This window comes from Phoca vitulina, unplaced genomic scaffold (genome assembly GCF_004348235.1).
Source record: "Phoca vitulina isolate PV1807 unplaced genomic scaffold, GSC_HSeal_1.0 scaffold56, whole genome shotgun sequence".
NCBI classification, from domain to species: domain Eukaryota; kingdom Metazoa; phylum Chordata; class Mammalia; order Carnivora; family Phocidae; genus Phoca; species Phoca vitulina.
The window spans coordinates 1,748,914-1,761,614 of NW_022589759.1; the positions used below are offsets into that span (position 1 = coordinate 1,748,914).

A 12,701-nucleotide genomic window follows, 5' to 3' on the forward strand; every position below is an offset into this window, starting at 1 on the left:
TCCAGACGTGCGTGCACTACGTGTGAGGGGCCGTTCTTGGGGAGAGCCTTCCGTGCTCCAGAAGCGGCTGTGGGACTGCGTCCTCGGGAGGTCTGGGGGAGTGAGGGCGGTCTCAGCGGCGCCCCCAGACTCTTAGGAGCAGCTGGGGCCCTCTGGGAGGTGTAGGTGGTGTAGGTGGTGTGGACGGGTTCCCAATCCTGGTCCTAGATCCCCCTGCGTGTTGGTGGTTCCCCACCCCCAGGGCAGGTGGCCCAAGCCTCCATGTCCCCAGCTGCTGGACAGCAGAAACACGTGGACAGGGCCATGGGGTGTGGTGGAGCTCTGCAGACGTGGAGTGCACATTGCAGACCATTTCCATGGGGGAGCCGCCAGGAGGGAGCCCAGGGGGTGCTGTTGCTCCTGGGTGCTGTTGAATGAAGGGCGCGCTGTCCTGAGCCCGCTCTCTGCACGGCCCCCGTCCACCCAGCCTGCTGACCACCCTGTGACCAGGCAGTCCCAGGACCTGGGCCTCTAAGACAGGTCACATGCGGGCAGTGGGTGAGGTTCCGGCCACCCCGGGGCCAAACAGTCTGTCACGAGACCGTGGCCACATCCACCTCCAGCTCAGGTTTGAGATCAAAGGCCTCAGCACACCTGTGGGGTCAGGACAAACAAGCTCAAGGGTGGAGTCTAGAACATGTAGGAGGTCCAGAGCTGCTTTTGAAGGGCAGGCTTCTACTGGGGGAGATAAGGTGTGACAGGATCTCCCTTCAGCAGTCCCCTGACCTGCTGTCATTGTGTCCTGTTCCTGGGGTGACTGAGGCCATCACCCTTGTGGGAGGGTGTGGGGAACCTTGGGCTCCCCAGGGGCCTGAAGACCCACCGGCTGTGGGTCGGGGTCACATCCCTGCCTCGCCCCACGGTGCCTGGGCCCATGGCTTCTCAGCTGGATGCAACACAGGCCTTCACATGCAGAGCCACAAGGACTGTTAGAAATGTCCCCAAACTAAGGAGCAATCCACACCTGACCAAGAGTACAGCCCCTCCTCCAGCTGTGTGTGCCTGGCAGGCCGCCGCCACGGGTGGGCTGAGTGACCGGCCATGTCCCATGTCCCCGTTGCAGACGTCCCCAGAGCCAGGAGCTGGAGAAGCATGGGGCCGGCTGGCAGGCTGGCCCCTCGTTACGGAGCAAGTGACTCTGGGCCCGAGGGTACCGGGCGGAGCCTAAGAAAGAGCCCCGGTAGCCAGGGTCCCCCCAAGACCCCCATTTCTAGTCACGTGTGCCAGGTTGGGTGGTGGACCCAAACCCGTGTCCCCTGGGACCTAGAGTGTGCCCTTATGTGGAGAAAGGGTCTTCACGGATGTGTTTGAGGGAAGGATTGAGACGAGACCATCCTGGATCAGGGTGGGCCCTAAACCCAGGGACACATGTCCTGGTAAGACAGAGGGGAGACACAGCAGAGAAGCCACGAGAGGACAAGGGCAGACACTGGGGTGGTGTGACTGCACACTGGGGCCCCCTGGGCCGCTCCCGGTGGAAACGGTCAGCAGAGAGGTGGACACAGCTCTGCCGGGCCTTGCTGTCATGTGTCCATGCGGAGGACCGAGGCCGAGATGCCCCCAGGGACGGCTGTCTAGGAGGTGCTCACACTGCGTGGCCCCATCACCTCATGCCGCTGCAGTCTCTCGGGCACATCCAGGTTCCAGGGACAGATCTGAGTTGTTTTGAGAAATTTCCTGCTGACACTTGCTGACAGGTCATGCTCTGAGCTCTGTCCCCCAAGCAAGGAACCTGGGTTTAGGGTTAGCAGCCCGAGATATTCCCAGCACTAAGGGGGAGCCGAGACTCAAGCCTAGGTGCCCCTGATCTAGGGCTCAGGTGAGGGGTTCTGCAGGGGTGTCCCCTGAGGTGACCGGGGCGACCGGCCCCTCCTCCTGACCGGAATGAATTGCGGGTAGACACACACATGCCCCTGCCTCCACCTATCTGGGCATCCCATCCTTCAGCGCACATAGTCCGCTGGTACTTAGAGTGACCAAGAGTCTGCAGAGCTGCCTCCCCCTCACGGGTGGGCTAGGGGCATCTTTGGGGCCAGGTTCCCCGGGTCACCCGTGCCTGCTCGCTCCTGGCCCCAGGTAAGTGTGGGGACGCTGGCCAGGTGGCTCAGCAGGTGCATTGAATTTCTGGCAGCGGAGAGCCTTCACCCCAGCATTTCTGAATGTGACTGTATTTTGCTCCAGGAACATTCCAGAAGTTGTGGTGAGACCTCTTTGCAGTAATCTCTAACCTGGCATTCCTTTCTGTGTGTTTGGCCTTTGCCAGGTGACGTGTCCAATCTGGATCCTACGTTCTCGTTCGAGGGCACCAAGCTGGACGTGGGGAACATTGTGCTGGCATTGTACAGTGGCCTCTTTGCCTATGGGGGATGGTACGTTCTAGAATGTCGCGGTCTCTGGGCCTTGGGTGGACCCTCAAGGGTCCAGAAATCCGGGCCTCTTAGCCATCCGCGGGCTGTTCTGGGGAACGCAGGCAGGGCTCTCGGGCTGCTGCTCGCCCCACGCGTCCCAGAAAAGTGCAGCCGTGCCCGGGCGCAGATGTGGCTGCTGCTCGCCGCGAGCCTGGTTCCTGTACGCAGACCTTTGCTGACGGGCTCAAAGCCTTTAGGCTCAAGGTGCTGGGCTTGGTGGTTCTTGACCTCTCCCCGCCAGGAGCAAGGTGCCTGCCTACAGCCCCAGCCGACGCCTTCTGTCCCCTGGGTCCCCAGCCGTGGCCCCTGCTCTTGAGCCACAAGAGTGGCTGCGGTGGGTGGGCAGGCCGGCGGCACGGAAGATGCCGGAAAGGGTCAGGCAGCAGACAGGGATGCCTTGTGCTTAGTGCAGCAGACCTTCCACGGGGACACGGAAGCCGTGAGGGCTGCCCTTCGGGTCTCTTTCCCCACGTGGCCTCTGAGCCTGCCCTCGAGTGCTCGAGTGACGTGAAGAGCTGCACACGGAGCGGGTTTGCAGGGGGGAGGTGCCCAGGGTGCCCCCGCTGTGGGCCGGGCTGTGCCTCTGCCCGGGGGGACAGAGTCCACCAGAGCACAGGCCACGTGGGGGTGGCAGCACGGACCTCCCTCAGGACGGCTGCTCACCAAGGGGGGCCCCGCAGGTGGATGGGGGCTCCCGGGGGATCCGTGTTGTGGGAGGGATGTGTAGTTAAGTTCTGCTCTCTCATTTCCAGGAACTACTTGAATTTTGTCACAGAGGAGATGATCAATCCCTACAGGTATGAGTATGCGCAGACTCGTGTTACTTTAACGTGAGAGGAGGAGGAAGCCTGGTTCTGTCTCAGACGAGAGCAGGAGGGGCGCTGGGGCGGGGTGCTGGCTTTGGCCCCACGCTGTCCACAGGGTGGCCGTGTGACCTGGAACAAGGCTGCCCCGCGGGACCGGGGCCCAGGGCTGGAGGAGTTGAGTCACTGGCCCAGGTTCGCACAGCCGTCCACCTGCAGCTTCCGGCCCCTTACCCGTGCTGGTGGCCGCCTTGCCGCTCACCGCCTTCCCCGCGCAGTGAGGCTCCGGCCCGGCCCCTGTGTGTCAGATGGGGCACCCGCTCCCCACCATCCAGTCTGGCCCCGTGCCCGGCTGCCCTTGGATGATGTCCCCCTCCCCCTCCTTCCAGAAACCTGCCCCTGGCCATCATCATCTCCCTCCCCATCGTCACCCTGGTGTACGTGCTGACGAACCTGGCCTACTTCACCACACTGTCCACGGAGCAGATGCTGACGTCGGAGGCTGTGGCCGTGGTAAGACGCCACCTCTGAGCCCCTGACGCCGAGCAGACCAGGCCCCTCAGCCGCGAACCACACCCTCCTCGGAGGGGTCGAGCTGTGCTTTGCCACCCCCCAGACGGAGTAGGGCACGGGCTCTTCGCCCGGGCTCACGGGAGACGCGGGGCTTTCCGGCAGCGGTGCCCAGCCTCCCCCAGGCCAGCTGTAGGGCAGCACGTGGAGCGATTTGTCGAGCCGAGTATGGGTTTGGGGAAAGAGCGAGTCCCAGGCAAGCGGGGCCTCCAGCCCTGAGCGCGGGGTGGTGCAGCTGGGTGTCCTTCCCCCACCGGCAGCCCGGATGCATCCTGAGTCTCCTGTACTGGGCACCACGGCCCCTGGGTTCAGCGGAGGGTGCGACATGTCCGGGCTGCGCCGAGGTGGCTGGCTGAGTGCCTTGTCAACCCCCAGACCAAGCAGGGTGGCCCCAGAGCCAGGGGACTCTGCTCTTGCAACACCCACCCACTCTACCTTCTGAATAAACACCAAGTCCTGCTTGGGGGGGGGGGGGCGGGGGACACTGGGGGCCCAGCCAGAGACAGCTGCGCTCCCTTGAGCGGATGGGCTGTGCTGACGGGGGGACACTGTGCACAGGACCCCCCCGGCATCATGTGGGGTGACAAGTGCCCGAGACTGTGGAGGGGACTGAGGCACAGGGCCCCGTGCTGAACCAGGTCCTGTCCCTGGGGCTGCCCCCCGAAGTCCAGACCCCGGGGGGGGGGGTCACTCCGAGTACAGACTCACGATGAGCATGTGGGGAGCCGTGTAGGCAGAAGTGTGCCAGGGCCAGGCTGTGAGGACGGCCTGTCGTCCGGCCTGAGAGGCTGGAGCCCTGTGCTGGGGTGCCCGGGGCCGAGGGGCTCATGCTCACTGTGTGCCTAGGACTTCGGGACCTATCACCTGGGCGTCATGTCCTGGATCATCCCCGTCTTCGTGGGCCTGTCCTGCTTCGGCTCCGTCAACGGGTCCCTCTTCACGTCCTCTCGGTGAGCCCGCACCCGACACCCGCGCATCGCCCAGCTCTGGGGGAGAGGCAGGAGGCTCAGCTGGGGGGCGGCCCGCTGCACACCGCCTTCCGACGTGTGCTCTAAGTTTTGCCTTGTCGCGTTTGAGGAATACAGAAATAAGGGAACCATGAACTCTGCTCTGCCCCCCGGCCCCCTGCCCAGAGGTGACAACTGTGTCCCTCCGGACTCTCTCACGAGTTCGTTTCGAAACCCTGCCCAGGGGGACTGGAGATGAGGAAGGCTGTCTTCCCCTTGCCAGCTGAGCCCCTCAGGGACGCCGGGAAGCCCACGCAGGGAGCCCGGCCCTTGGGATGGGCCCGCTCCACTCCCTGCCCTGCCTGGGGGCACGTGGGGAGGAGGCTGAATGCCCACTGCTCTGTCCACAGGCTGTTCTTCGTGGGGGCCAGGGAGGGCCACCTGCCCTCCATCCTGTCCATGATCCACCCCCAGCTCCTGACACCCATGCCGTCCCTCATCTTTACGGTAAGCGGGCGGTGCGGCAGCATCTGTCCTCCGTCCCTGGGGCGATGGCTGGCGGGCCGAAGCAGGGGACTGGCGTGTCCCTCGGGCCCATCTGGGTGGCTTCCCCACGGAGGCGGGCGGCGGGAGGGAGGCTGCGCGTCCTCCACACGAAGCCTGTCGCGGCCTCGCCTGCTGTCCGCCGGCTGACGCTCGAGGCCGACACTGAGACACACGTAACCTCCTCACCTCGTGCTTCACGGATTTTTTTTAAGTTTTTAATTCCAAAAATTACACGTAGTGGTCGTAAAACAGAAGACCTGGAAGCGCGGGCAGGGGAGCTGTGGGGAGACGGCCGGGCGCGGGCCGCGTGTGGGAGCCATGCGGGCACGTGCGCAGAGTGCGCCTTTGTCACGAGGTGCCGTGTCTGCCCGCAGTGCGTCATGACCCTGCTGTACGCCTTCTCCGGAGACATCTTCTCCGTCATCAACTTCTTCAGCTTCTTCAACTGGCTGTGCGTGGCCCTGGCCATCGCCGGGATGCTGTGGCTCCGCTGCAGGAAGCCCGAGCTGGAGCGGCCCGTCAAGGTGAGCGGAGCCCCGTGCCTCAGAAACAGGGCCTGAGTGTCCGCCCCGGGCGCTGTGCCTTCAGGCATGTGGCCGGGCAAGCCCCTGTCCCTCCATCTTCCCTCTGCCAGCGAGGGGTCAGGGTACCCTCTCCGGAACCTTCTGGTAAGGCTCGAGCCAGATCTGTGTGAACGTGCTTCCAAACTAGACAGTTAATTAGTTCACGTGATGGCCGTGATTGGGAACCTCTTGAGTGCTGACCACGTGATTCCAGGTGCTGGGGTTCATCAGAGAACAAATTAGAGCCCTAAGTCCCCTAGAGCTTCTCTTCTAAGGAGGGCAGAAGCGAGCAAGAAACCCGCGTGCCAGGTGGGGGGTGATGAGCGCCGCAGGGCAGGTGGGCAGGTGAGGCCCTGACTGGCCTGGGGCAGCAGTGAACCGGACGGCCGGGGAGGGGCAGGTGTCAGGGCAGGAGGGGAGACCAGCTGGGCCGTAGGTGGAGGGGCCCGCTGCGCCCGCCCTGGCCTCGGCCTGCCCGGGAGAAAGCAGGGTGCTGGCCCTTGTCAGCCTGGGACTGGGGTCCAGCTTCCCAGAGGTGACCCTGTCTCTCCAAGAAGGCATCTCTCCACCCTCACGTCCTGGCCAGCAGGCAGTCGCTGGCCGGCAGCTCCTGTCCCTCGTGCAGCCCCTGCTGGCATGTGGGCCTCACAGTGGGCACCTGTCCGCGGGCCTCCTCCCTGGCTCCCCACCAAGCACCCTTGCAGAGGCCAGCGGGGTCCGGGACGGGTCCTTGGGGGGGGACCAAGGCAACCTCAGTGCCTGGGATCATCTCGGCCCTCGCTTGTCGGGGGTGCTGTCCCAGTGGGGCCGGCGGCGGGGGCGGGCATGCCGTGTGGGCTGACCTAGTGGGACCCTCGCTCGTCCTTCACCCCCCCGGGGTTTCTGCCAGTGTGTAGACAGACGGCCGATTCCGTGTGTAGGTGAGCCGGCCCGGCAGAAGCGGGCAGGGGTGCGGGGAGCCGCGCGCCGGGCTGTGGGCATGTCCGCGGCTCCTCCACTTTGAACGCTGCGGGTGGGCGGCGCGCCCGTGGGGTGCAGCCCGCGGCCCCACCTCTGCACAAAGGGCTCTCTGAGGAGGCGGGTGCCGCTGTGCGGTTAGTGATTAGTGGGTGGCCACGGTCTTCCCGGAAGCGCCGGGCCCCTCCTTTGGGAGACAGTGGATCAGGTGCTGGGCCAAGGTCGCCACCCTGTGAGGGAAGCCGGAGGCTGACCTTCCCTGACCTCGGGACTCCTCAAGGGCCCAACCTGGTGGTTTCCATTTGCCTGTCAGCGCTCTCTGTGCTTAGTTGCTGCGCGGCCCGGCGTGCTGAGGGCGGTAGAGGTCTCCGTGGCCAGGAGCCCCGCCGCCTCGCCCAGGCCAACTCAGAAAACCCCTCAGGCCAGAGCCGGTAGAGGCTAGAACAGGCCCCGGAGGTCAGAGCCGTTCTGAGCTCGGCCGGGACGCAGGACTGGCTCGGAGCGGGGCGCGCAGGGTGTGCCGAGGGCACGGGGGATGCGCTGCGTTCAGCAGGGCAGACGGGACTCCGGACAGCAGGCCGTGGGAGGTGTGGGACGGGACTGACGGGCGACAGGCTGCCGGGCATCAGCCCCATCCCCGTCCCCGTCCCCAGATGAACTTGGCCCTCCCAGTGTTCTTCATCCTGGCCTGCGTCTTCCTGATCGCCGTCTCCTTCTGGAAGACCCCTGTGGAGTGTGGCATCGGCTTCACCATCATCCTCAGCGGCCTGCCCGTCTACTTCTTCGGGGTCTGGTGGAAAAACAAGCCCAAGTGGCTCCTCCAGGGCATCTGTGAGTACCTTTATCCACAGTCTGGGCCCCCCCCCACCCCAGAGCGGGGCCGTCTGCAACTCTGGTCTAACCCCCCATCCCTTCAGTCGGTATCCCCCCAGACCCCAGAGTGGGGGCCGTCTGCAGCTCTGGTCTAACCCCCGCAGCCCCTCGGGCCTCCCCCAGCCCCTTGGGGCCACCCCCCCCCCCCAGAGCGGGGCCGTCTGCAGCCCTGGCCTACCCCCCCCATCCCTTCAGCCGGCCCCCCCCCAGGCCCCAGAGCAGGGCCGTCTGCAGCTCTGGTCTAACCCCCCCAGCCCCTCGCGCCGCCCCCCGGACCCCAGAGCAGGGCCGTCTGCAGCTGCAGTCTAACCCCCCCCATCCGGGAGCAGCAGGGCGCCCACTGTCCCAGGTTCCAGGGTCAGCCGGGGTGACGACAGGTGTGCGAGGCCCTGGCCGAGGGGCCGGCAGTGAGGCGTTCACGGCGCCGACCGAGGTTTGGGGCGCTGTGGCGTGTTTGGCAGTGACGTCCGGCCCACGTATTTCAGGGATAAGACGCTCAGCTTGGCACCAGCTAATCTCAGAACAAGGGATTCCAGAGAACCAGGCTGCTTTTGCCAAGTAATGAAATCCCACCGTCTGTCGCCGGCTTAAACACAGCCGGCTGACCTAGAAAGGCAGAAAGGACAATGCGGGATCTGGGACCGCCGTCCTGGGCTCCGTTCACAAGCCAAGCTTAGGACCCGTGACTGAAACCACGTCGAATGTGGCCGGCTTCTGGGAGAGTCAGGGCGTCCACAGGCCTGCGCCTCAGTCACCGTGTGCCAGGTGGCCATCTGCATTCTCACTGGTGCCCGCCTGTCGGTCATTTTGGTGAAGCTTTGCTTCCAGCCCAGCCCAGAGGCTCTCTGTCAGTCATCTTTCAGAACACACCACCCGAGGGCCTGAAGCAGGAGCCCCTCCATGCGGAAATCAGCCCCCAGAATGAGTGCTTGCAGACCCGTGGGTGACAGGTGTCGGTCGGGCCCCTGGTAGACACCCGCCTGCGAGCGGCGGTCATCCTGAGGAGGGTGTGCCCGGACCCTCCGTCCCACTGTGGCTGCTGAGAAGCCCGGGCTCTGACACGGGCTGAGGGCTAAGGTTCCTTGGCCACACCAGCTGGGCGGCTTGCACAGCGTTCGGCACTTCTAAGCTGACCTGCGGGCTGGTCCCCGCAGCAGGGAGGCCCACAGGCCCGGGGCAGATGTACACGCGTCGGGAGGTTTCAGAGAGAACGCTGGGTTTCTAGCCACTCTTGTAGCTTTGGGAGGTGCGGCTGCGGGGGACGGCGTGAGCTGCAGCCCATACCGCCCGGTGATGCCCACCCCCCCGAGCTGACCCAGCTGTTCCCTCCCCCCCCCAGTTTCCACGACGGTCCTCTGCCAGAAGCTCATGCAGGTGGTGCCCCAGGAGACGTAAGCGAGAAGGACCAAGAAGCTGCCAGAAAGAAAACACAAAGGTGGTGTTGAAACATCTCATCACCTTGAAAAGCGACTCCAGTCCTGTCGTCCAGGCAGCTCAGCTGAGCGCCCGCACCGTTCCTGCAGCGGGTCAGGGGGCTGGGCCCCAGTGAAAACTGGTACGACTTCAGCCCCAGAAAGCGAACTTCTGTCTTAACCTCCGTGAGTGCAGCACCGAGAAGAGGCCAGGCCCCTGACCCTCCGCAGGCTGTTTGCCACCTTGGGCCGTGCTCCTTTCAGCCTTGGTTTATTTGTATTATTTTTTTAACTTAAATTTTGGGTCAAGTTGACGCCACCAAGATGATTATTTTCTAAAGCAATGAGGGGGAGTGGGGAGAGTTTTCCCCTCCGCCCCCGCAGCACGATGTGCCTCCGAGGGACCAGGTCGTGTTGTGGCGCGCAGCGCCCAGCCTGGCCCGACACAGGCCCCCTGGAAGGGAGGGGTTCTGAGCACCAGACACTCCAGTCCCACAAGCAGAGCCACCAAGACTCAGGCCTCGCTGTGTGGACCTCCGAGTTGCACTGACAGACGGCCGCCCAGACCACGCGCTTGGCTTTCTTTTGTTGTTGTTGTAGATGTAGTGATTTTAGCAAAAACTAATCTCGGGACTTAGGTCTCTTTGCCTTAAAGACCCAAGGGTAGATCCCTCCCAGACCCCCCAGAAGAGAGCAGAGAAGGTCACCAGAACAGCTGCTTTCAGAGAGTGACGCCGGCCCTGACTCAGCGGAAGGCGGGTTCCTGCACCTGGTGTCTGCTGCCTGGTGGGGGGGGGGCCGAGCAGAGGTCACGGGCACCCAGACCACCCCGAGCTCCCAACCGCGTGCACCACCTGGGACGCGCTGGGCTTCTGGCTTCGTACATCCCACCCCGGACGCCCGCATGAGCGGAGCCACAACGGCAGGACGACTCGGGTGTGGGCTGTGGGTCGCGCGGCCTCTGGGCTGTCCCGCATCCGGTACTGGGGCTGACGGAGAGTTGTTCCTGGCGAAGACTCACACTCAAAATCTAGAACAAACCGGGCAAGAACGGCAGACACCGTGATGGGGAGTCCTCAAGGACTCCCAGCCGGGTAGTCTCTCGAGACAACCCCTCCCTGGGCCTGAAGAACTGACCCCAGCGAGCCGCCTGGAGCTGGCTCCATTTCCTGGTGGGGGAGGCCCCCCCCCCGCCAGGCCGGACTCCGCTGCTGGGATGCTGGGCTCTCGCTGCACCTGCTCCCGGGGCTGTCCTGACCCCTCGGGCTCTTCTCTTTGCGGTGCCCGTGCTGCTCTCCTCAGGGCCGGCTGCTGAGGCCAGTGTGGCGGTCGAGCTGGGCCCTCGGGCACTGGGCTGCGGCCGGAGGAGCTGCTTCAGCCCCCAGGGCCGCGTGAGCTTGGCGTGGCCAGCCAGCCGCTGGGACCCAGAACAACCTGAAAGCAGCTCAGGAGGCCAGGAAGGCGGCCCGTCGTCCATCCTGCCTGCTCTGTGCCTGGGCACGGTGCTGGCTCTGGGAGGGATGCGGGGAGCCAAGGGGCCCTGGCAGCCTGCCCGTGGCGGCCTGCTCCCCCAGCCTGCGGGGATGGATGGGGGCCGGGGTCTCCTCTCACGCAGGCAGGTCCCAGGCCTGCTGGCGGCCCAGGCTGCCGTTCCTGGAGCCACGCCCCCCCCCCCCCCCAGCCCAGGGGCCCCCTCCGATGGCGCCCCAGACACCAGGCACACTTCCATGGTGGCGTTCTGGGCAAGGCAGAGACTCCGCTTTTTCTGACCACTCTGTACTGACAGGTGTCCCGAGCACGCGTATCTGTTGGGCTTCGTTTATTTTATTTCTTTTTAAAGCAAACCGTGTTGTAACCAGCAAGCGTTTGCCCGTGGGCCTGCTGTTTTATCTTGTCCTAACATGTCACTAACTTAAAGGATGCTGTGGGCACCATGTGTATTTATTTGCGGGGTTGGCGGCCGCCCTTGCTGGTGCGTGGTATTCCCGCTGTCCTGGCGTCCCCGTGTGTCCCGGCCGCGGCAGCCCAGCCGGGACGCCCGCTGCAGAATGGTGTGTGGGTGGCCTAAGGTCTCTTTCTCTTTTCCCGTCAATGGCTAACCTGTTGACTCGGCTGGTTCAGGGTGGGGAGTCTGGGGTTTTTGTGTGTGGGGTTTTTCGTTGGTTTTTGAAGAAAAATAATCTTAAGTACTACTGGTGGTCTTCTGTGTCTTTTGTTCAGCGCCAGATTCTGGGTGTAGGAATGACCCTGGGTGTTGTCCCCATGGAGGGGGTTGATTGTGCACCTCTTGGCCCACCTCATTCATTCACCGACGTGGCCTCCTAGAGGCCGGCAGCGTGGGAAGCCCACCACGGTGGCCACAGCCCCCGTCTCGGGATGGGTGGTGAAGGCCCGGAAGGAGGCCGGGGGCTGAGCGAGAGTTCGGATCTGCCTCTCGGAGGGAGCGTTGCGTGGCCTCGGGCCTGCAGGCGGCGGGGACTGCTGCCGGGCCGGCACCCTGAGAGCAGGGGAGGCACATACCAGCTTGGAGTCAGGAGGAAGGGCCAAGCCCTTCCCTCATTCCCACGACATCCGAGTATCTCGTTGAGCCCCGGGGTGGAGCGGGGCTGCAGGCCACACCACTCTTCCACGGACGACGCGGAACTCTGGCACACTGCATCTGAGTGTTAGCGTTCGCACGGGGCCTCGAGGACGGGCGGGCAAGGGTCTGCCAGGATGGGAAGGGCTTTGTGGGGCGGCCACGGCCTGAACCTTGGGTCTGCAGGTCTGGGTGTTCAGTGAGGGGGTTTCCGTCCCGTTCCTCAGACGGGCTTGTGGGGGGGGAGTGCTGCCTCCTGCCACCCGACAACACCAGGGCCTCCTGACCCCGCCTGTGCACCCCTGCACACTGAGCCCCAAAGCCGAGCGGGTAGGGGGCTGCATGGGCGGGGCTGCCCGGAGCTGCTGCCCCCGCTGGACGCCCTCCCACTCTGCCCCTGGGGGCCAGGGGCCCACGATGGTCCACACTCCTGCCCAAGCACCGTGCCACTCCCCTGTCTGCTCCAGGGAGCCCCGCTAAACTCACAGCTCGTGCTGCGTGCAGAAATCCCACATCCATTCCCAGGGAAGCAGGTGGGAAACCTGTGGCCCTGGCCCCGGCCCAGGGACAGCTGTCCTTTCACTATTGCCGATGAAATAGGGTCTCGGCGCTGCAAAGGACGGTGCTCAGACCAACCACAGTGGACCGAGGTCCCACTCTTCCCGTGAGGGGCGGGGGGAGGGACATGGAGGCAGGGAGACCAGAGAGGAAGGGAGGGAGTAGGGAGAGGGGTCCACGAGGCGGGGGTACTAGGCACGTCCATGCCACAACTTGCATCCGCTGCTCCATGTGCAAGGGGAGGACTGTTGCGTTTGGAGGAGCCGTGGGGAGGCGGGGAGCAACGCTGGTGCTATGGGAGACTTCTCGCGGTCCCCCGGGTCCTAGGAAATCCTGCCAGGCTCCCCAGATTCACCGGGCGCCTGTATGGAGAGCTGGTGAGGGGTTTAGAGGGGTCAGGCCAGCAGCAGCGAGACAGGGACCGTTGCCCGTGGAATTAGCCAGAAC

At 64.6% G+C, this 12,701-nt stretch overlaps 1 protein-coding gene across 1 annotated transcript in view; it reads left to right on the forward strand.

The window, feature by feature from the left end:
* Positions 1–11,296, forward strand: part of SLC7A5 (solute carrier family 7 member 5) — a 33,180-nt gene extending 21,884 nt beyond the window's left edge. The window contains exons 3-10 of the mRNA XM_032389849.1: positions 2,303–2,408; positions 3,200–3,244; positions 3,640–3,763; positions 4,667–4,770; positions 5,178–5,274; positions 5,688–5,837; positions 7,487–7,664; positions 9,046–11,296. Of these exons, the coding sequence (XP_032245740.1) occupies positions 2,303–2,408; positions 3,200–3,244; positions 3,640–3,763; positions 4,667–4,770; positions 5,178–5,274; positions 5,688–5,837; positions 7,487–7,664; positions 9,046–9,101 (860 nt within the window). The 3' untranslated portion in view covers positions 9,102–11,296. The remainder of the gene's footprint in view (positions 1–2,302; positions 2,409–3,199; positions 3,245–3,639; positions 3,764–4,666; positions 4,771–5,177; positions 5,275–5,687; positions 5,838–7,486; positions 7,665–9,045) is intronic.
* Positions 11,297–12,701: the final 1,405 nt, after the last annotated feature.